This window comes from Callospermophilus lateralis, chromosome 2 (assembly GCF_048772815.1).
Source record: "Callospermophilus lateralis isolate mCalLat2 chromosome 2, mCalLat2.hap1, whole genome shotgun sequence".
NCBI classification, from domain to species: Eukaryota; Metazoa; Chordata; class Mammalia; order Rodentia; family Sciuridae; genus Callospermophilus; species Callospermophilus lateralis.
In genome coordinates this window covers 141,269,677-141,294,424 of record NC_135306.1, presented here as the reverse complement: position 1 = coordinate 141,294,424, position 24,748 = coordinate 141,269,677, and the positions used below count along the sequence as shown (strand labels likewise).

Here is a 24,748-nt window from a genome sequence, read left to right as displayed (position 1 = left end):
TGCGCCACTGCTGTTGCTCCCTCAGGCCTCCTTCCCTAGGAAGCCATTTATCTCATTGTGTGTATGAGAAGACTTATTTTTCTTTTCTGAAATAGAACTTTAAGTTGTTTTTATCAAGAGATGAGGGCCATTTTTCTACTCTTCTTATTAACTTTAGTGTTTATTTAAAATATTTGTGAGGCTCTTTACAGATAATGAAATCTGTGGTTGCTTAACTCTGCAATGCCCAACACAGTATCCTGCTAAAGGGGAAATTTGATACATGTTATTAGGGAAATAATATTAAGAACCACTGTTCAATCTTTAATACATACCTTTCCAAGTACCAATAAAATAAAAAAGTACCAAAAAATAAAGTTCTTCAGCATAATTTAATACCTAAATTCAAGGGGCTGGCCGTCGCTGACAATGACCTCACAATTTTATTTCCGAATCCTGGTAAAAACCCTTTGTCTATCTTTTATTCATGTGTCTATATTCTGCTTTTCAGATGCATTCCTGGCAATTTCTCCAGAGGCCAAGTATATATTTAACTTAATTTTCTCAGGCTGCCATTTTAGCTACTGCAGTGTGCTTTGCCTCTTCATCCTCAGAGAAGACCAGAACCGTTAGCTGATATCATTGGCAAATAACTGCTTTCACCTTTGGGATTAAATAATTTCCGTGCCTTCAGTTTTTCCATGAACATTGTTTTCAAGTATATACCTTGTGGTTCAACACCCTCTTGAGGCCCAAATAGAGCCAATATTTGAGCAAAGGATCTTGTAACAGACAAACCGGAATTATCTCTTGCATTCTTACAAAGGTACTTTATACATTTTATGATATAATTACATTAATCTTTCATAATACAGCAACTTTCTATCTTTGATAATAATAACTACTAAATTTATTGCGCACTTAGTGTATACCAAAGACTGTACACAGAGCTTTAAATTCATGACCTTGTGGCTTAACCTTTACACTAGACCTATAAGGTATTTATTAAAGTCTAGTTTAAAGATGAAGATTAAATCTTAGGGAGATACAGTAATTTGCCCAAGGTTATATAACTGATCACTGACAAAGCAAAGAACCAAATTCAGCCTGACCAGCGTTCAAGGCTCTGCTGTGTTCTCTTAGCTCTGACATCATTACCTCCAAAAAGCTTCACTTCTGTATGGGAGTTGCCTATGGTGATTTTAGAGTTACAGCATAAATATTGCCCAATCTGATTACTGGTTTTTGAAGGAAGGAATTTTATAAGCATTTTGGAAAAAAATTGAGTCATACATTATCCCCTGGCTCATAAACGTGCTATAGAGCTACTGGTTAAGTTATAGACCTTTTACTGTCATGTCACTAAGAAAACTTGTCTATGCATATGAAGTTTCTAACATCAGAATTCTTTTATAAGACAATGTAAAACACCAATGGAAAATGTCTAAATGTTGCCTGCTCACTCTACAAAAATGCAGACATTTAAAAAGATTTACCTATGAATCTGCACTCAGAAGTAAGAGGCAGCTCAAAGATGATCCTCTCTTATCATTTTGAAAACTAACCAAACAAAATCCTTAAAAATAGCAAAACGGCATTTCCCATTTGTAATTATTTGTGAAAAAGAGGTATTAACAGTTTGCTGCGCAAAACAGAATAGGGAGTTAGTTGCATGAGATACTCCAGAGCCCTCTACTTACATTAGAGGTTCCAGAGACTTGGGCTTTATGAAGATGGCAATAGGATAGAGCTGGGCAACTTGTAATCGCTTGATAGCGTTTCCTGATACGTCAAGGATACAGTGTTTGCCCTGGTAGAAAGAAGAAAAATAAGGAGTGAATTCTGAAAAAGTGGTCATAATCCAACAAAATGAAAATAATGCATGTGTGTTTTAGAAGAAGGTATGAGATGCGAAAGGTAAAAAAAGAAAAAAGATTGCTAGAAGAGTAAATGAAAGTTGATATATAGGGTAACCACTGAATGCTTGTAATAATTAATATTCATTAGCCCCTTTACTAAGTGTCCACCACTGGACTAGACATTTTACATGTATTCTCAGTGAACTTTATTTTCTTCCACAAATACCCAGTGCACTGCACAAAGAAGGTGTGTAGTCATATGTTAGGTAATTAAGTCCATTCCCATGAAGCTTATAAAACATCCCTGAAAAAAATTATCAAGAAATCCTCATCTATGAGATAACAACTGTATTTTATGAAAGAGAAGACAAAGACAGAACTTTCAACTTGCCAAAAAGTTCAGTACTAGGAGGACCCAAACTCAAGCCTTATGTACTGATAAAATCGTTGGTTGGAATAGACTCTTCATTGTCATACCCTGACCAATGTTAAATTTGGAAGAATGGTAATCACTTGAATTTAGAACAATTCTCTAAACATTTGCTGAATGCTTACATGTATCTAGTCCTTAATATGTTCAGTTTAGAGAGAACTGACAAAAAAGTTACCTTAAATGTTATATGGTTAAATGATGAAAGAGAATCTTACAGAGGGTATAAAAATTTCTAGTTTGTTAACAAAAATCTGATGGCATTATAGCACACCTCATTTAACATGGATTTCACTGTAATGAGTACTCTGAGCAAGGAACTGCTTTCTAAAGTATTTCTGGAAAAGTAGATGTAAATTTGCCATTTAATATTCTACCTCCTAGGAAGAAATGGCCTTATTACCCTAAGGCTAGAACTTTATACAAGCAGAGAAAAAAATCATGTTATAAAAATTGGGACAGTCCTAGATCAATAATAGGAGATAAAAACAATTTACAATATCCATGTGAAAATAAACAGAGTTCAGGTATTCACTGGACTTTATTACGTAAGCAATAAATTCCAATTTTGCTATTTGTGAAGTTTAACAGTAATATAAAAGATATAAATGCTGTTTGATTACTCATTGAACAGCACATTTTTTAAGTTATAGGTGGTATCTACAGGTTCAAAGAGGAAAACAGTTGCAGTTTTCTAGACACTGATGAGAACCAGTATCCATATAATGCTGATAGAACCTAGCCTTTTCAGAGAGAGGAAAATAGACTCATCTTTTTTGTATATTTCCCTTTTATTAACATAAATTAATTAAACATATTAAAGAAATTCAGTGTGATATTTCCATACATGCCTACCTAGTGCACTGATCAAATAAATCAAACTACCATTACCCACCCTCCACCAACCCCATGTCCTTCTTTGTACCTAGTAATCAGTATCTTACTTTCAGGTTAACTTATTTTTAGCTTCCACATGAGAGAGAGAGAACATGAAGTACTTGTCTTTTGGTATCTGTCCTCTTTCCTCTTGTTCTATCTATTTTGCTGCAAATGACAGGAGATCATTCTTCCTTATGGCTTAATAATACTTCATATATACATTTTCATTGTCTGTTCAACTGTTGATGGGCACTTATGTTCATTCTGAATTTTAGCTATTGTGACTAGGTTCCCCTATAAACATGGCCATGCAGATTTCATTTTCTTTGGATATATACCAGAAGTGGGCTACTGCCTCAACAGTATGGAGGTTCCTTAAAAAAATTAAACAACGTATTAGTGTTCCTTTTTATCCATGTTCTCAGCAGTATTTGTTACATTTTATTCTTTGATGACAGCCAAACCTGCTTATATCTTGGTGCCTGCGAAGCAGAAAGTAAGCAAGGGAAGGGGTCAGGACCAAATATACCTTTCCAGGCATATACCCAGTGACCTATGTCTACCAACTAGGTCCCACCTCCTACAGTTTGTACCGTCTCTCAATAATGCCATCAAATTATGAGACTATCAGTGGATTAAAACACTGCAGAGAAGAGAGCCTATGAGAGCCTATGTGATCTAATTACTTCCCCAAAGCCCTACTTCTATTTAACATTACTGCAAAGCCTATAACACATGGGCCTTTGTGGGACTTCGTAGATCCAAAGCACAATACCCATTTTTAAAAACAAATCAGAGCATTTTGTTTTAGTTTTTTTACATATTTCGAATATTAACCCTGGTCACATTGAATAGCTGGTGGATATTTTCTCCCATTCTGTAGGTTATCCCTTCACTCTTTTTTGTGATGTTGGGGATTGAACCTAGGACCTTGTTCATGTGAGGCAAGCACTCTACCAACTGAGCTACATCCCCAGCTCCATCTGTTCACTCTTGATTGTTTCCTTTGCTGTGCAGTAGGTTTTAGTTTGATTTAATTCTATTTGTCAATTTTTGTTTTGGTTTCCTGTGCTTTTGAGGGCCTATCCCGAAAATCATTGCCTGTACCAGTGTCTTGAAGTGCTTACTTTTAGTGGTTTAAGTTTCAGATCTTAGATTTAAGCCTTTATCTATCTTGAGTTTGTTTTTGTATATGGTGACAGTTTCAGTATTCTGCCCATGGATATCCAGTTTTCCAAGCACCATTTATTGAAGAGGCTGTTCCTGCCTCAGCCTTCCAAGTTGCTGGGACTATCGGCATACACCCACATATTCAACTTGATTTGCTAGTTTTTTTTGTTGTTGAGAATTTTTGCAACTATGATTCATCAGGGATATTGTAATTTTCTTTTTCTTTTGTATCCTTGTCTATTTTTTGCAACAGGGTAATTCTGACCTCATCTGAGTGTGGAAAGTTTCCCTCTCAAGTCTGTGGAATAGATTAAGAAGAATTGGCATTTGTTATTTAAATTTTGGTAAAATTCAACAGTGAAGCCCGTGAAGTCCTGGCTTTCCTTTGTATAAGAGAAGGCTTTCCTTTAAACCAATTCTATATAATTACTGGATTTATTCAGGATTTTATATGCTCATGGTTCAATTTTGATATACCATGTATGTCCAGAAATTTATCCATATCTTCTGGGGTTTTTAATTTGTTAGCATATGGTTTTTCATAATAATCCTTAATGATCTTCTGTATTTCTCTGGTATTGGTTGCAATGTTTTCTTTTCCATTTCTGCTTTTATTTATTTGGCCCTTCTCTCTTCTTTTCTTAGGTTAATTCAGCTAACATTTTGTAAATGTTATTTATATTTTCAAAAAACCAATTCTATTTTATTGAACTTTTGTATTTTTAATAGTCTCTGTGTCATTTATTTCCCCGCTCATCTTTTTTATTTCTTTCTATTAATTTTGGATTTTGTTTATTCTTGCTCTTCTGAGTCCTGTATCTAAGAGATATAGCGTTAGGTTGCTTACTTGAAATTTTAGTTTATATTTTTAAAATGTAGATATTCATTGCTAGGAACTTCCTACTTAGTACTACTTTTTTTGCATCCCACAAGTTTTTGGTATGCTGTATTTCCATTTTCACTTGTTTTGAGTAATTAAAAAAATTCCTTTCTTCCTTTCTCAATGACTCACTGTTCAAATCTGTGTTGTTCAGTTTCTATATATTTATGTAATTTCTAAAATTTCTTTCGTTGATGATTTCCAGTTTTATTCCATTATAATCAGAAAAGATACAGGGTATGATTTAAATTTTCTTGAATCTGTTAAGACTTGTTTTGTGTCATATATGGTGGATTCTAGAGAAGTTTCAATGGGCTGATAAAAAGAATGTCTATTCCACATTGTTGAATAGAAATGTTCTTTAAATTATGTTTTGCCTTTTTGATTTATGGTGTAATTTAAGTCTGTTTCTTTGATGTTTTGTCTGGATGTACATTGGAAATAGAAGGGTGTTGGAATCCCTCACTATTATTGTTTTAGATCCTATCTCTTCGTTTAGGTTTAATAGTGTTTGTCTTGTAAAGTTGGGTTCTCTGAAATTAGATGCATATAGATTTATAATCACTATAATTTCTTCATAAATTTATCTCTTGATCATTATGAAGTGGCCTTCTTTATCTCTTCTTAGTTTTTTCTTTAAGTCTATTTTGCTGGAAATATGCGTAGCTATTCCTGCTCATTTTAGATTTTCATTGCTTGGAGTACTATTTTCTATCCTTCCATTTTCAGTCTGTGTGTGTCATTACTTGTGAAGTCAGTTTCTTATAGGCAACATGCGTTTTTCTTTTTTTACATTCATTCAACCAATCTGTACTTTTAATTGGAGAATTTAGTTTGTTGCATTTAAGGTTATCATTGGTAGGTAAGGACTTATTCCTATAATTTTTTAAAAAATTTCTTCTAGTTGTTTTGAATAGTCTCTATTCTTTCTTCCTCTCTTGTTCATCTTTGTGGTTTGATGGTTTATTCTGTTGATAGTATTGGGTTCTTTTTCACTTCTCTTTTGTGTTTCAATTCTTCTAGTGGGATTTATACATTTAGATGCTTTCATGATGGTAGTTATCTTTCTTTCACTTGTGGATGTAGGACTCTCTTACTTATCTTTTGTAAAGTTAATTTGATCATCATGAATTTCCTCAGTTTTTGCTTGTCTTGGCAGGTATTTATTTCTTCTTTATTTCTGAAGGATAGCCTTAGTAGATACGGTGGGTTGGCAGTTATTTTCTTTCAGGACTTAGAATATGTCATTCCATTCCTTCTTGGAATACAAAGTTTCTATTTCTAACAGGAATCTACAGTTAGTAAAATACAACTTAAATATAATTTTATGCTTTGTCTTATAGATTTTAGAGTTTTTCTTTGTCTTGGACCCTTGATAGTATACTCATAATATGCTGTGGTAAATATACTTTCTGGTCATGTCGGTTTGGGGTCCCATAAGTCTCCTATATATGAGTGTTCATATGTTTCCCCAAATTAGGGAAGTTTTCTATTATTATTTCATTGAATAGGTTTTCTATTATCTTAGCTTTTTTTCCCCTATGACCTTCACTTTTGAGTAATCCAAAAAAATGACCTTCACTTTTAAGTAACCCCCCAAATGTAGATGTTTATACATTTAATGAGGCTTATAGGTCTGTAATACTCTTCTTCTTTTTAATTTTTTTTTCTGACTGGAAACTGTCTTCAAATTTAGATATTCTTTCTTCTGCTTGATCTAGTCTGATTTTGAGGCTTTCAATTGTATTTTTTAATTTGATTTGTTGAGCTCTTAATTTCCCAGATTTCTATTTAGTTATTTTTCAGAATGTCTCTTTACTGCATATCTCATTTATATCCTGCGTTGTCTTCCAAATTTCATTTAATGGTTTGTCTCTATTCTCTTTGATCTCATAGAACATTTTGTAGTCACTTATTCTTTATGAGGCATTTCACTCATTTTGACTTCTTTGCTATCTGTTGCTAGAACATTATTATGTTCTTTTGGAGGTGTCATGTTACCTACCTTGTGCTTTTATATTTGTTTTTTTATGGTGAGATTTGTGCATCTATTGTATCAAATTTCTCTACTAATTTTATGGAGTGACCTACTTAGCAGCTTTTTCATGAAGCTGGATCATGGGGTGTTGGTTTGTTAGGCAATGTTGGCTTTAATTCTAGCTGGGTAGCATAGTGACTCCCCTTATAGCTTCTTTGGCTGTAAATAATGACTTCATCACAATGTGTACTTTGGGGGAGTCACAGAGACTCATTATTTCTGCAGGCCACATAAGAATGAAGATACTCTAGTGGTTCAGGCAGTTGTAGTGCAGACAGCAGTAGGTGTGGGGTGTTCACTGTGTGCCTGCTCCTGTGACAGAAGTGGTGGCTCCCATCATGCCACAAGAGTTTCCTCAGGTATTTTTAATGTTAGCTCTGTTACTAGCAAGAGCCCTTGGCACTGGTGGCCCCAGCATGGTGAAAGGCTCAGTACATTTTTCTTACAATTACTCAGTGATGTGAGAACTGGGGAGAGGCATTGGTGGGAACTGCAGCACCTACTCTGTGGCACTCAGCCAGTCTGGACAGCACTGTGTGGTCAAACCAGATGCAGTAGCAGGCAGCACTGGAAATGGTGTATGTGTCATGGCAGCAGGGACCCTGGTGTTCTTGTGCTTCAGTGACTGTGCTGCCTGGGGAGTGGGAACTCAACTGGAGCTGGGTGAAGTTCCTCTTGGAACTTGGCCATGCATGCCAATGGGTGGGACAGTAGCTGGGGCTTTTCTACATCCTGAACCCCTTCAGCTGTAGTGCCTGCCCAGGAACAAGTGGGAGTGGGACATGCATGTAGCTAGGTGAAGTTGCTCTTGACCCTCCCCACCTTGCATGTTCAAGAGTAAGGAGATAGCTGATGTAGTAAAGTCACTCAAGAACCCCTCAACATGTCCCTGTGAGCCAGGTAGCAGTGAGAATCATGGTGTTCCCTTCTCACTCTGTCAGAAACAATTGCCTAAATGCTGCACAGAGGGCAGGGATGGAAGAAACCATTTGGGAATCTGTTTTCAGTCCTGAAACTGGCATAAAGCCACACAGATGGATTTGCACTTGGTCTCAGAGAACAGGCCTCCTGATCTCCTGACTGTTGAGGGTGGCACCCTCTATTCCCCTCCATGTCACAATACCTATATATCCTACAGTGCAGGACCCAGTGAGCTTGCATCAGAGTCACTCTGCTGGACCAAGTTGGAGCCAGGGACTGTGTGTTCCCTGGCTATGGAACTGGGGGTTGCAGTTGTCAGAGTGTTGTAATTTTCTTTCTGTGCTGTTGTCCCAGGTCTCTGAATCTTATAAGGTTCCAATCTCTCTCTTGCTGATTTCCAGTATTCTCCTCCCTTTGCTCACTTTGAAATGCAGCTACATATCTGTTACTTTCATTGTTCTTTGTGGAGAAAGAAGACAAAGTTGGCCACCTCTATTTAGCCATCTTTTCATCTTAGAAAAATTTGTTTGACTTTTATTAGTACATCGAAAGGGCGGAAAGCGTCACATCAAATCCAACCAACCTGACAAATATTTTCTGACTTTGCATCTTTGTGTTTCTAGGAGATGGCATCTCTGTATGGGCACATTCTAAAGCCCCATTCAAGTATCTTCCTATCCTCTTCTCTCTTATTCTCCTATTTTCCCTGCTTCTGAAATGGTCAGGAAGAGGGAAATGACAGCACTGACATTTTTTCTAAATTGAAACTTTTCTGATGTGTCTCCCCCTCCAACATGAAGATAGCAAGTTTTGAGATGGGGGTGGGGAGAGGGAGAAAAGGAGAAATAGAGAAGTAAATCCTTTGAACACAACTAGGTAACCAAAAATAACAAAGGTTTTATTTATTATCCTTAAAGGTTTTATTTATTAGGGTCTCAGAGAGTCAAGAATAAACTGAGGCCCCATAAACTTACGGCTATTAACTAACTTTATAGATCCTCTGTTCTCTCCCCTTTCCATGTAGTTAGAATACTTTATTGAGATTAGAATATAGATTAATGACATTGCTCTAAGGTGATTCTCTCCTTGGAAACCTTAAAAGGAATATTTAATCAAAGTTTTTCAACTGCAATCAGGAAAGAGTAATGATTAAAAAAAAAGACACAGTTTGCCACCTAGATATACTCTTGTGGAGAGTTATAAGGAGATTGGCAAACGTACCCTTTCTGCTACAAATCTCACAGACTGCACACTGGTTCCATATAAATTGTCATTGTACTGGCCAGCTTCTATAAATTTGTGCTCTTGAATATCTTTCTCCATTTGTTCTCTGGAAATGACAAAGTGATAGTCTCTCCCATCCACTTCATAGTCACGCTTCGGCCTTGTAGTATCTTTACAAAATAAGAAATAAAAAAATTAAGGCACATTTATTTTTATAAGCTTCCTTTCCACCACCTATTTTTCTCTACCATGCCCCCATATAGATACATAAACATATGTAATATGATGAACCATGACATGGTAACAGGTACCAGTCTTAACCTCCTACTATAAAAAATTATAAAACTTAATATGGAACAACTGTTTTCAGGCACCAATTAACAGTGAAGAACTGTAATTTTGAGATAATAAAAATATATGAGAGAAACTGCACATTCACTACACCTCTCTACCTAGGGGTCCTTTCCACTTGGAAAGTATAGAGGTTACACAGTGTTAGGAGACACTGGAGTTCAGCCAGAATTGGGCATTTGATTGAAACCCCAGAAAGGCCACATTCTGGAATTACTCTAGACTTGCTCTAGACCCATCTTTACAAAGTCTAAAGCCAAATTGCAGCTGGAACAAACTGTTTTGGCAGTTGCTTTCCAGAACAAATATATTACATGAAGGAAGATAACAAAATCTGATTCCCAGCAATACACCACTGTAGTGTCTGACACAAAATAAAAATTATGAGATAAGCAAAGAAATAAAGTCATGTAACTAGGAGAAAAACATTGTCATACAGTTATAATGTGTTCAGGGATTTAAAAAATATGTGTAATAAGAAAATCACAGTACAGATGGGACGAAAAGTCAGCAAGTCTAACCATTGCACTTACATGGTTTGGAAAGAGGGGAAAAACATCTAGCGATATGACTTAAAAAAGTTAAAATATATCTAAAAATATCTAAAGTTTTACTCAGTTATTTTCTAAGAATCTATGTTAAAAGTGATTGAAACTTCAGATACAGTTTTAACCCTAAAGATATTAATTTTATTAATTTGTAAATAATGATTTTATAGTTCAATTATAAATTCAGTGATGAAAAATAGAGAAAACCCAAGGTATCCATAAATGAAGAATGATTAATTATGACATACTGATCATTAAAATAATTACATAAAATTTTAAATAATGTCAAAAGCCCATCTATCATATGAAAAACGTATGTAGTGGAAGAAATAATATATCCATGATGTTATTTCTGGATGTTATGGGGCATTCTGTGTACTTTTTACTTTCTTGTTTAAGTTTCTTTTTTGCATTTTTCAAGTTTTGTACAATGAACATGCACGCTTATCATGAAATAGTGCTATTAATGAAAAAAGTAGCATGTGTGAGATGAAGGGGAAGTGGATGTAATGCTTAAGAACTTTGTTTTATTTCTCTCAAAAAGTGAAAGATCAATGAATCAAAATGCATTCTATGTCACATATACCTAATTAGAATAAATAAATAAATAAAAAGTGGAAGATCCAACTGGAAGAAACAGTGGGCTTTATTTGAGCTTTTCCATCTGAAGACTTTATTGGGATATGTTCTGTGGAAGGAACTCTTCCCAAGGCTGGGAACGTCTCTGGGAACTGACTCAGGAGATGCAGCAATCATCCTAGCTGTCTTTTGCCCATGTAATACATATGAATCCTGCTATTCTTTATTACTCTAGGGGAAATTTGCACTATTGAAATGTTAGAGACACTTGAAGAATGAGGGAGAAGTATTTGTTGGGATCAGATTTATGAGTTTCCTTATGTAGTAAGCTCAATTTTGCTAGTGAGCTTGTCTGCACAGAAGGTCTCTGTGCATGGGGGTGGATGGCAAAGTGTGATGGTAGGGGGAAAAGTTATAGCAAGCATAAGCTTACAGAGCTACAGAGGGATTAGGAGACCCAATGTTTGTCAATTATGACAAAGCAGATTAAAGTTTTCAGAGGTTTTTAGGGTAGAATAAAGTCTCAGACATCTTGTTTTCGTTCTCCTAAGACCTGTACTGTCAAAACTCATGGAAAGGCTATTTGATTTTGGGATTAACAAATTGTCCTAGGTCATCCTGAGAAGATTTTAATATATAACTGATTCTGATCTCCCTCATTCTATGGAATAAGATGTTGTAGTGGCATTTTAGTCAGTCTGTAAGAACATTCTGTGGCCTATCATAAATTTTATGCTGTTTTAAGTGCTAGGGGTTTACAGAGATTTTGCCTACCTTCTATGGGACTACAGTCAGTTTGGAGAGAACATTATCATACTTACCAAATAGAGAACAGCACATGGCAGCATAGATGGAAAGTGTTAGGCAGAGAGTTGAAAGACAGTGCTCAGATAATGGGTAACTGGTGGTATTTGGAAAACCAGAAACTACCGGAAGAATAATATTATTTTATCATAAACAATCCAAGCTTTTTCCTGTAAAAAAGAGAAATGATACTTACGAGGCACACAGGAGCCAAATTTATCAGGAAATTCAGATATCAAGTCGTCATTGATTCGATCCTTCATGGGGCCCAGGATAATCACTGGCCGGGTATAGTTTACTGCAGATAGGGAAAAGAAGATGTAGATAAGGAGACTGACTTGGAGATCATTGAAAAATTGTCCTGCAAGGGTGATTCTTAAAGTGAAACTGCCAAACAGTAAGAACTGCCAAGGGAATAACGTTGGATCAATTACCCAACATAGGGAAATGAATGTTTACTCCTCAGGATGTTGACTGTGCCTACTGTCTGGGACTTCCCCCCGCCGCCCCCCCCCCCCCCCCGAAAAGCAACTGAAGGTACTGTCAATAGGGGCTGGGGTTGTGGCTCAGTGTTGGAGCGCTTGCCTCGCATGTGTGAGGCGCTGGGTTCAATCCTCAGCACCACATAAAAGTAAATAAAATAAAGGTATTGTGACCATCTACAACTAGAAAAATGTTAAAAAAAAAAAGAAAAGCATTTGGAAGAGTTTTGCTTATTCTTCAGTTATGCCTACACAATGTCAAAACACTTGGTTTAGTCAGTTGAGTGGGAGAAAGAAAGAATTCAAACCAGCTGTTTGGCCATTGTTTAAAAGCAATTGTTAGTAGTAATGAGAGTTTATGTTTTTATAATTTCTTTCTCTCAGCTCAAAATACTCTGTGCTCTGCTGGGGTTTTCCTAATTCCTTTGTATCTGGTATTCAAAGGATCTCTGAAGTTCATTTGGCAACTCTGATGCTTGAATTTTCTCTGCAACATCCTTGTCAATAGCCATCAGCTTCTGTATAAATGGCCTCCAGAAAAATTAAGTCAGTTTCCCTGGGCAGCCTTCAGATAGCTCTATCTTAGATCTGCTAGAATGTTCTCAGTCCTGGGCTAACACAAGCCTCCTGGGAAGATTTAGCCTTCAGGTCTCTGGCTAGGGCTCTCTAGCCAGACACTTGGATGTACTCCTTTCCACTAAGGGCCACTCATTTGAAGGGCTGCTACATCCTCTTGGGAGCTGGTATTGGTCATGTTTCGCAGGGAAGTTGTTGTATGGTGACAGGGCCAAAGAAAGACAGTAGGGTGTAGTTTAGGGGCAACTGAGTTTTAAGCCGAGTGTATTTTCCTTAGCCGTCACTGTTTCCCTCCTTCAATTGTGTCACCTGTTATGGCCTGGAAATCAGGAACCCGAGAATGCTGGGAAACTTACTTTCCTGCCTTGTGACAGGCTCATAGGAAAGAATGAGGTCTTCTTGCCCTCCTGAGAAGAAAAGAGAGGAAAATTACAGTCGACTAACAACCAGTAATTCACCAGAGCTAAAGTCCCTGCTCTGAAACATAGGAAGCAGACACAGTTCAGGGTTAATTTTCCTTGCTCTCTCTCCCTGGACCATTCAAAAATTTCCTTCATCCTCATAGAATTCTTTAGCACTGTCTTAGTGTTAGGTTATCTCGCAGTCATAACTCTACATAAAAACTGGCTGTGGTTCTCAGCAACACAGTAAGGATCTGTGAGTCTGCTCACTGTCTTATGTTTCTAATGGAGTGCCATGCCACTACACCAAGCGTGACCACCTAAATTTAAAGCCATTTAGCTCAAGGAAAGGGTCTATCCATCAGTTCATTGCTACCTCTTCTAATTTTTTCTTTTATTGCATCTTATATTTTTGAACATTGTTTAAAAGCAAATGTCTGTTTATTTCATTTATGATGTAAAATTTCATTAGAAAATTACAGGACACTAAAGATTTTTTTCCTTAATATTAAGTCATCAGGAGAATATTGTGGGCCAATTAAAGAAGGTTAAAAATTGAGAGGAGGCTGGAAGTGAAGTTCAGTGGTGGAGTGTGTGCTTAGCTTGTGTGAGACCCTGGGTTGGATTCTCAGCAGCAGCCACCACTACCACCACCAACAACAAATTGAGAGGAGTGCCTTATATATTGGTTTGCAATTGCTGCTAAATCATGCCCTGAAACTTCAGAAAGAGAACTAAGGAAGACTATGGCGTAAAAGTGTTATCCTCTACACTCCCGTAGAGGATAACACTGTAAGTCTGCTGATTCAGTGTGGGTCTCAAGTCAGAAAATAACTGTGGAGAGTTAATTGGGTTTTGATAATTAGGTTTTAGTCATCTCTCTTATCCATTTGGTTAAAAATTGGTCATGGGCTTAGCTCAAGTCAATTGCAAACCCTAAAGGGTCTGCTCCTTTATTTGTGTTAGGTCTCATACTGACTAAACTTTGGTGGGGAAATAGGTTAGGACTGTTGGATATGACTTTGTGTCTGTTGGAAGAGGTAGTGGAAGAGGAATGGGACATGATGTAGACTTTCTGAAGCCAAAGGGCTATGAACCTCATTGCTTTATATGCTCACCACCCCTGAAACATACTCAGTGTGCCAATGCCAAGTTCTCCTTCAGTAGGCCCAGCAGCAAGGAAAAGTGGGTTGATTTCATGAAGTGAGGTAATTTCAAAGATTGTTTTGATAATAGCAACTGCTTTGGTAAAGTGAAACAATAGGTGGGTCAATTATAGAGTACAGATGTCTTCCCTGGAGACTTGGTGGCTGGGGTACGGTTTGTAGGCTCTTACTTTTTCAAGTGTAAGGAATGGCTACAGGCTTAAGCCATATCTGAGATTTGCCTCGAGGAAGGCTTCTTCTCAGGATCGAACTGCTAGACCCTGCTACATCCTAATGGTACAGAGAGGGGGTCAATCCTCCTCCTCAGTGGTAGCTATGTGTGGTCGCCTCAGAAGTGTGCAGGGGACTTTCCCATATCTGAGCAGGGGTTTGGTGCTCAATGAGTCAGATTCACAATTTTCTATATCCAGGAAAAGAATGAATCCTTTTGAATAAACTGAACTACTGAAATTTAGTCTAGGCCAAAATTTTAGAAAAGGCCATTGACTGCTAAGCTCTAGGTATCTAAAGCCTGAGGTATATACATGTCATAAGCATTCAGAAGAGAAGTGTAAAAATTATTGGGGGAAAAATGCATAGTTTTCAGGATAGAAGTGTGGTAGGATAACATTGTAATGTAAAACTATATAGAGGGTTCTCCATAAAATAACATGAGAGGAGAATCCTGATTGTGGGATAATATAAATTTCAAATACCAGGTAATAATATTTGAGTCTTCCCATTATTCTGGGAACTCCATAAAGGCAAATACTGAGATTCATTTATCACTGCATCCTCAGAGCGCATTCAAGTGCTTAACGTAAAGAAAGAGGTCAATGAATTCACATTCTCATTTCAGTTATGAGGAACAGAATGAATAATGAGGCTAAAGATAGGTTCTGTTTTGTGTTTCTGTCGATATGATCATTTCACTTTGGGAAATATGGTTTCCTCTAAATAAGCATAACATGTCATGCTTCCATATGAATCTCTTTCCAGTAGCTTTGCAAATCATTCTGATGGGACATTTTAAAATGTCTTAAATAAGCCTTAAATAAGATATTTGATATCAGTATATATATTTGTGATTCAAAAAAATCAGGGCAAAACATAGCTTGGGGGGTACTGGGGATTAAACTCAGGGGCACTCAACCACTGAGCCACATCCCCAGCCCTATTTTGTATTTTATTTAGAGACAGGATATAACTGAGTTGATTAGTGCCTTGCTTTTGCTGTGGCTGGCTTTGAACTCACAATCCTTCTGCCTCAGCCTCCCTAGCTGCTGGGATTACAGGTGTGTGCCACTGTGCCCAGTTTGATCAATTTTTAAAGAGTTTTATAGTTTCTTGTTTATCCATCGCTCTTTAGTTTCATTCTGCAACTATGAACGGTGCTGGGTCTTGCTCAGAACAGTGGTATGGGTAGGCAGAAATGGCAGTTTCCTTTATGTCAAGATTCCTCCCAGTTCTCAAGGCTCCATACAACTGGGTACTGGGAATACCAAGGAGGCCTGCAGGGAAGCTGTGGAGGTTGGCATGACATAGTAGCTGTGAATGTAAAGTCAATTTCATTTTCAGATTCAAGAATGAAAAGCCCTGTGAGTAATGAAACATTAGATTAACAAAGAAGGGAAGTAATGAAGAAAACTCATATCACTGGCACTTTGTGGGTCTAGAGGGGCTTTCACATCCATTGGCTTCTAATTGTTGACAGTTTTTCTTAGGTAGTTGGTGCTCTGATGATCCCCATTTTACAGATGAAGAAACTGAGGCTCAGAGACATCGAGGCCTATTTCCTTAACTAGGATGAGGTGGAGTCAAGATTTTAAACCATATCTTGTTTTGATTGTGCTGAGTGTATCACTCTGTGTCAAAAGGGTGAGAAATGTAGAATTCCCTGTGTGTGTGTGTGTGTGTGGAGGTAGAGCTTACTAAGGAACAAAGGCGAGGGGACAGAAATCAGGTCAGACACACTGAGGGGCCATAAGGAGTTCCATCTGCAAAATCGGCTCTTTTATTTAAAAGTGCTACTGTGTCATCTGCATAAAATAGTCATCCTTAGTAGTTTTTCTATTTTTTTCTCAGAAGAATTTGGCACTTAAGAAATAACAGCTGGTGAAAAGGTACAAACTATTTCTTGGTCTTGTTTTGGCAACTGCATGGCTGGAAGTGGGCAAGCAGCACAGAGCTGTGTGTGGATGTTTGCAGCTGTCAGAGACTTGGCAGAGGATTTGTGGCAGTCCCCATGAAACATTTTGTTTGTAAACTGGAAGCAAGTCACAGTGAGATATATCCAGAAGAAGACCCTAATATGTCTTCAGGATTGGGGAAAGTAAAGTGCTTTACTTCATGAATCCTTGGAAACGAGAGAGGGGTGGGAAGAGACGACCAATGGTGGTTCATTTAATGTTCAAAATTCAGCATTTAATGGTAGCATATGATGGCTATTAAGAATAAATTAGGTTCTTAGAACCATCAAACTTTAGGCTAAGTGAGGATTGGAGTTCATGTGCTTCAGAGGCAAGTATGTAGCACATTATTCCTACATTCTATGTTCTTGATAGGCATCACAAACTGATCATTGTCTGCATTACTCAATGTGGCCTCAGAATACTTTTCAGTACAACTCATCAGGCAGCTCACTGACCAGAGCTGAAATCTTGATTGAAATATATTTTCAATCTCAGTTCTAATCTAAGCTACTCATTTTATATAAGGGACTACTGATACTTTAGTTTTTACAAAATCACATAGCATCTTCATAGGATGTTCAGAAGAATAAATTGCTTTATAAAGCCCTTGAAAGGATTAGCATATAGTTAATGTTTTGTCAATATTGTTGACTATATTAATTGGATGAGTAGCATGGGATGATTGGAATGTAATAGATAAAAACATCAAGAGGCTGGGCTAGCAAGGTATAGGGAAGAGTGAAAAATGTCTGGAATTAAAGCAAAAGGTCTTGGTTGGAACTGTAGTGCTACCACTTATTGATGAGGTATACAGCCTCTTGGAGCTTTAACTTCTTCCCTTAAAAAGTGGACTATCAGTGTAAAATACATGTAATAGTTTTATTGCAGAAGTCAAATGAAACAACAGGTGGAGTGAAAAATTGCTCTATAAAGATGAAAGAACTAAAGGCATCCAAGGGCAAAACTTGAGAATAGTGGAGTAAAGCAAAGAATATGTGCGTTATTTTCAGACTCCAGTGGAGAAATCTTGGCTTTCATATCAACATGTCAGTTTCACTCAAATCATTTCTTCAAGATCCTTGTTTTGAAAATCCTTCTTATGAACCCCAGTGGGTTAAAAGTATTATCATCAGCTCCTACACATCCATGCTGTGTCAAGAGCTTTGAGAAGGCAGGTCTTCAGCTGCAGAGGTTTGCCTGGTCCCCATTATTCTTGTTTGGTATTTATCGCCTTCCAATACAAGGACAACTGAAAGATATGGTACACAAGAGCCCCAAATACAGACTTCACTTCACTTCTTTATTGGCAGATGGAAATTTGGAATTGGCCAAGAATTAAGACAGTTTTGATGTGGTATTTTGTGTAATTAGACAATGTACCCTGTGATTAACTGCATTTTAGCTGCTTCTCAATGTAGTTGGAATTGGAACAAATAATTATTTGATATGCCTGAGGTGGTGTAGCAGAGTGCTGATCTATTTATTAGAAATTGAGGTCTGTGTCCATGGATGTGTGTGCAGGTGTTATCTCAGGAAACAGGATATCTTCAGGTGAGTTTGCCTTAACATGTAACTCCAGGATGCAGTGTGAATGGTACCCTTGAGCCTGTGGAACAAGGACCTGGGACCATTTCTCACCACTCACACTTTATTATAGCCATTTTGTTCCTAGAGTGGACATGGCATAGTTCTAAAAGTAAAATATAACACCTGGACTTTGTGAAAAGAGTCGTTTTTGTTCATACTGCTATTCAAAAGATGATAAAGTTAGACATAATTATAGCAAAAGCCAGGAATTCAGTAGAAAAATGCAGCCTATTTTGATCTCAAAGTTGCTTCTTTCTGAAAGTCTGGGCCAAGCCTCTATGGATTTTGTCACAACATTGCCCTTTCTAGAAAATCCCTTCCTCATTTTGCCTAGCTGGCAAGTGTCTGTCTCATCTTTCTGAAGCTCAGATCAAAGTTTCCTTTCTGAAACCATCTCTGATTCTCTCATTATTCTTGAGTCAAACTTATCTCCTAGTACTGCCTCATTTTGTGCACATTCTCATTTACTGAACTCTTTCTCCTACTATATGTGTGCTGAGATCCAGAGTTAGTTTATGTTTATACTGGGTCTCATGGTACCAGTGAAGGGAACCTGGCTTATGATAGATGACAAATTAATATTCTTCTGGAATCCTTTGTATTTATATCTTGGAGGAAAAAATGATGTAATTTTTTTTCCCTCTAGCTTTGACAAATGACTTGTAAGGAAAATCTGAGTGGCTGACCTTCTGTAACTCCAAACCAATATAATGATTAGATTCCACACTTGCCCTACTAATATAGAATTTACCTCCAACTCTTCTTTCTTCTCATAGATAATTCAAGATACATATAAATGTTTTTCTTTATCCAATAAACATTTGTGTACAGCAGCTACCATTTGAGAGTAAAAGGAATTATTGATGTAATTATGGCAATCACTCCAAAAACTTGTCAAGCTGCTGAAAACTTTTGCATGATTTTTATAACATAATGATTCTGGAAAAAAAATCCTGCTTCTGAAATACAGAAGAGGAGGCTATACTCCAAAAAAATGTGATTTCTAAATAAAAAGATACTTCTTATATATACATTCCATAGAAGATAGAGAAGAATAAGGCATGGTGTTTTCCTTTCCCATGTATTTGTCTACTGGAAGAAAGAACAGTTTTGATAATTGAAAACTGAACACTAAAGAAATTAGTATCAATGGTTTCCATGGAAGCCAACAAATAAATTGTATAACTGAGAAAGCCAGTTGTGCTGCACCCCTGTAATCCCAGTGACTCGGGGAGCTGAGACAAGAGGATCACAAGTTGGAGGCTAGTCTCAGCAACTCAGTGAGACACTGTCTTAAAAAACACAAAACAAACCTCACAAAAACTAAAAACAAAACAAAACAAAAAAACAAATTAAAAAAGGACTGGGCATGTGTATCAGTGGTAAATCACCTCTGGATTTAATCTCCAGTAGTAAAACAAAAGTAAGCTTTGGTTACTTCTTGGCTTGTGGCTTTTTTTTTTTTTTTTTTTTTGGTTTAAAATCAAATGAAAAATGGGAGAAACAATTTTTTTTTTAAATTGGGTTAGTCAAAAATTTATAAGAGTAAGAAGAAACTCATAATGTCAAGAACCATGTTGAAAGCTACCCTTTTAATCCTTCCATCAATAAGACTTGGTGAAATTCTAAGACTTCTATTGATAAGAAAATTGGGCGATTCTAATATCATATGATAAATATGCTCATTGCAATTTTTGTCTCTTCATTCTTTGGCATGTCTCATCTCTCTCATCTCCCTCTTCTGGACCTTTATCTGCCATCTTTCTTCTTCTGCACCTTTTTTTTTTTTTAACCTGCTACTAATCTGATTCTCCAATGCCTTTGTCAAAATCCAAATTACATTTAAAATATTCCAAAACACTATTTTGCACTCCAACTCAAAAAATCTTGTAAAGTGTGATGATATCATGGGGGAAAATACCCCAGCTGATTTTAGTTTTTAATTACTATGATATTTAAGCAAAAGACAATACCAATTTCTGCCTTGGTAGCTGTGGTCATGTATTGAGCCTGCAGTTTTCTAATATCCTTGGCAATTGCTTTTTGGGAAATCCCTTTCATTAGGAGTACAAATTAATATTATAAAAGTCCTAAGAATCCCAATGACAATTTGTACCTATATTAGTCACCAAAAACCAGTAAGTAGGTGGTAAGAAACCACAAGAACTGAACAAAAGGATGTGTTTGGTGTTTGGTGTTTGGTGAGTATTTCCATACACTAAGCAAATGGCTTGAGGTGACCAAAGAAAAAAACAGAAATAATTTTAAAATAATTACCTACCTTTTCAGTTACCTCATTTGCTCACTTTTTTTCCCCAAATGGGAGTTCCTTCACCATTAGAGGATGAAACTTTCTCATTGCTTTCCCAACCATCCCCCAAATAAAGTTAGATATGTAGATGTAGTATCTAGTTTAAAATATTAAGCAAGGAGAAAGTGATGTAAGATTCATGTCTGATTTAAAAGGGAACAAAACAGAAAAAGGCAAAATGATAAGGAAAATAAAATCATAATGACTTCTTCACCCTCCTGCAGGGAGTTTAAATTGATCAGGGGGAGGCAGGCGGTGGAATGTCAAAATCCACTATGTTGAACTTTTTTTGCACTTTGTCTGTGAGAATTGAATCATTGGGTCACCACCAGCTGAGGTTGGAATTGATATTAGCAAGATTGACTGCTTGCACAAATCTCATTAGGGTCCACTGATGGCCCTAGTGTCTTCTGTATCTTTCTGCAACCATTGCTGATTTCATTTCAAGCCATTTGCTTTGGATAAAATGACAAAAGGCAGCAATTGAAAAACAACAACAAAACTCTGAAATGACTATCACAGGCAATGGAGCAGTTGCAAAGAAAAGAACCGCAAACCAAAGCAGTAACTTACGGTAGCTACTTTCGCTATCGCTGGCATTAGAAGAAACATGTTCTGCAAGAACAGCACAGCAAATTAAAGAGATACCAAGCATTGGAATGCAGCCAGAACAGAAAGAAATACATGCATGCAAGGCTACTAGAAATGTGAGCAAAAGGCAAGTCAAAGGCTGCAGAGTAGATTGCATTAAGAAAATTCAGGTAAGATAAAGAAGATGAAAACTTTATCGCCATTTTATAGGAAACTGCTGCTTGATTGCTGTTTCCTCCTTTTAGCAAACAAGGAAAGTATCTTTAATTAAAAAATGAATATAAACCTACACAATTTTCTTTTTATAAAAACTATATGACCCATTCCTACAGCTGGATTTCCAGATTCATGTTACAAAGGCCAATGTGTCTCAACTGAATACCTTCTTAACTATAAATCCAGGAGCTTCAGGTATGCAAGCACTGTTTTCTTGCAGGTGTTTCTCTATTTGGGCCTTTAATTATTCTCTAGGAACACTGAATCACCAATTGATCCCTGGAATTTCTTGATTTTTGTTTCTACTTAAATACTTCATAAACTAATTCTCAGGTTGAAAGGGAGGCTTGAAGATCTTTCCTGTTTTAGTGAGTGAATAGAAAAATCTTGGAAGAAAGAAGTCACTGAAAATGTTTTGTGAATTAGTTCAGTATTTTCTTGTTTTTATATTAAGAGCTTTGCCTGGATAGCTATTGGGTTTTGTGGGTACGACTAGGCAGTCGTTAAATGGCCTGATGCTCAGGCTGGTTCTAGCATGAAGTCTGTCATTAATTCATTCTGAATAAGGTGCTCATAGAGTGACATTCTGGATTGTTTTTTCATACAAATACAACTTAGCTAACATAGCAGGGATGTGTGTACTGGTTATGTGCCAGAATTAGCACTTTCATTTCCAAAGTCATTTGCTTTTACCTATACTATTTAAATTATAGATGATCAACATTTTTGTATATCACTTTAGTTAAGTATATGAGACTATTTGATTTCTGAAGCTCATTGGTAATAACTTCAACTTTAAAAAAAATTGACCTGTCGCATGATTGACACGAAAGAGGAAAAAGTATAATATTATGCTCTAATAGTGAAAAAACACTTTAAAATGCTTAGATATTATGTATTCTTGCCAGTTATACAGACTTGTTTTGTTGCATGAAACTCATGAAAACTGAAGCACGTTAAATTTACACAAATCTTTTCTGCATTGCTAATTGGGCACACATGTTCTAAGTGCAAAGGGGCACTGAGAAAGAAGTGTGAATGCATCTGTGCAAGTCTGTTTTCTATCACTGAAAGACCATCAAGATCAACAATGGTGTGTGTTCACAGGCATTATTATCTTAAGTACTTTGAACAGGGGGTTATGAAGATTTTTATTGATGTTCAATATTAATAATATATTAAAACATTTTCTTTTCCCTCCCAAATTGAAAATTTACAAACTCTCTCTGATGATGCTTGATACTATGGCAATAATGTTGAAAATAGCATTTGAATTTTACCCACTAATTCAAGAAAAATTTCATCATATTCTTGTAATGTCTCAAAGATAAAGTTTTCATCTTTAAAGAGATCAGTACTCCCAATCAGATGTTGTTTTCTATGTATACATATCTAAAAACCACTCTAAATGAACAACTTGAAGTATGAAAGGTATTATGTGGGATTATGTAAACAACCCTTGAAAACAATGCTATTGTTTTATAAAATGACATGAACAGCTTATAAAAATATCACCCATAGCTGTCAAAATAAAATTGAACATGTGATACAACTGCAAAAGACACAAAATTCTGTTCTTATTTCATTGGTGCCTACACAATAGGATTAGTATTAAAGAAAGAAAAATCATAGCATATTGATACATAGGAAAATTAGTTTTAATTGCTAAATGTAATAAGACACAGACTGAAAACATGAATAACTAGAATGTAAAGGTCTAATACATATAATTTTTGTTCTATGCTACAAAAGACTTGGTTATATAATGCAGCTAATAAATCACTGATAGAAAAAGATATTAATACATATCTAAAACTTTATCATACAAACGTTTGAAGCAGGATCACTGCAAGTCAGAAAAGATCAAAGTTAATGACAAAGAATTATTCATGGAAGATCAAATAGCTTAATGTTTATTTTTCAAGAATGCATGTTCCTTTTGACTACAGAGTAGCTCCTTTACTAATAGCAAAGTACAATTCAATTATGAAATTTGGCAAGCTAATTAAATATTTCCATGTGAAAAGGCAGAAGAAAGAACATAAAGTATATTTCTACTTTGCTTTTCTAGGACATTTAGCTCACCCTTTCTTGCAACATGGTTTCTTGCTCTCTGGGGAAGAATTAGGCAGTAGAGCAAGTGATGCTATGGTGAGCATCAGGACCATGTTGGCCATATCACATGGTCAGAAAGGGAAGGAGTTAACTGCAACAGAAGTTAGAGTGCCTGACACACTTTGCTTTTAAATGCTGACATGCAGAACAAAACGATTGAAAATTATTTTGTAGGAGCATTCACAGCTAGATAACAAATAAAACTCGTATCTTGTGCATGCTAGGAGTGAAAGGCCCTCAAGAAAAGGAACAAAAGCCAAACTCAAAAGGAAAGGAAAAGAAAAGAAAAGTTACAGTGACCATTCCTGGAAACTTACTCAGAGTCTTTGTTCCATAACCGTCGTCACCTAATCCGGGGATGTCCTGCATGGAAGTCCCCAGAGAGAGCAATGAGAGAGGAAGAACAGCCACGGAAGAGGAAGGAAGAAGTCAGTGGAGTTGAAATGGATACTACCATGACAGACCGTGTTGCCTAAACAATCTGGATCCCACTCTGTGCTTTTAAAAAAACAACTTTTACCCCAAACTCCCTGGGCTGAGACTTAAGAAAGAAATTGCTGATTTGGAAAACAACTCCAAAGGTATAAGCAGAAGTCTGAAAACATAAAAAGAGGGAGAAAAAAAAAAAAAAGATTTGGCAAATGCCATCTGTTAACATTGCCACAGAAATGTGCCTCTTACAGGAACGATCCCCTCCATGTTTCATATCAAATTCTGAGACTTAGTGTCCACCAATACATGCTCACTGCTGAGAGAGTATTTAATATTTACTGGAAGGGAAAGAGGGAGCCAATATGCCAGAATCAACAAAGGTAATTTAATTGCTCCCAGTTAGTGAGCATTTCGGAAAGTTTATGTAGCAGTGGAACCCAATATTTCTGCCCAGAAGGGAAATCAGTCTCAAGCCCTTACATGAGAGAAAAGGCAAACCATACCCATTTCTGGTCAAAGGTAAAGGCTGGTTAGATGCAAAGTCCCAGCTTCCATATCTCCCTCGCCAATGCATTCTACAAAGAAGAGCCACAGGAAGGGAAGGATCCAGACTGCAGTCAAACACTGGTCACAGTAGTAAGACCTGACCTGCCTGCCTGATGTGTTGTTTGCCTAGCGTGTGGCGTGGGAGAGCCTACATCATGCGTGTTGCCCGTGAAGGATTTTTTTTTTCCTCTTGTGTTGCATGTGACATTATCTTGGAGAATCTACTTACGTTCAGGATCACTGGTTTCCTGCTCACTCTGCTCCTTGTTCTTGTAGAATGGGAATTTTCGTGAAAAGATGAAGCTCTTTTTACGCTTGTCATTGAATGACTGTGAAGGAGAAAAGGCATGGGGCAAAAACAGGGGACGTCTAATTGTTGTCACACTCATGCTGACAAAACAACTAGTTTGTAAAAGCAGAGACAGCTGTAGTGACGCAAGTGGATATTCCACAGAGGTGCCATGGTGTTCTAAAGGCAGATTTTCTTTTCAA

General features: G+C 36.8%; 1 protein-coding gene across 11 annotated transcripts in view; it reads right to left on the bottom strand.

Moving 5' to 3' along the window:
- The window catches only part of Dlg2 (discs large MAGUK scaffold protein 2), a 1,165,863-nt gene that overhangs the window by 5,224 nt on the left and 1,135,891 nt on the right, over positions 1–24,748 (bottom strand). For 7 of the 11 annotated variants that reach the window (XM_076843911.2, XM_076843917.2, XM_076843910.2 and 4 more), the window contains 5 exons: positions 23,596–23,641; positions 13,077–13,127; positions 11,859–11,960; positions 9,378–9,550; positions 1,680–1,789 (listed from right to left, as the gene is read on the bottom strand). In XM_076843911.2, the coding sequence (XP_076700026.1) occupies positions 1,680–1,789; positions 9,378–9,550; positions 11,859–11,960; positions 13,077–13,127; positions 23,596–23,641 (482 nt within the window). Of the gene's footprint in view, positions 1–1,679; positions 1,790–9,377; positions 9,551–11,858; positions 11,961–13,076; positions 13,128–20,929; positions 20,972–23,595; positions 23,642–24,485; positions 24,586–24,748 lie in introns of all 11 variants that reach the window. The other 4 variants (XM_076843908.2, XM_076843913.2, XM_076843914.2 and 1 more) reach the window with 3 other exon arrangements.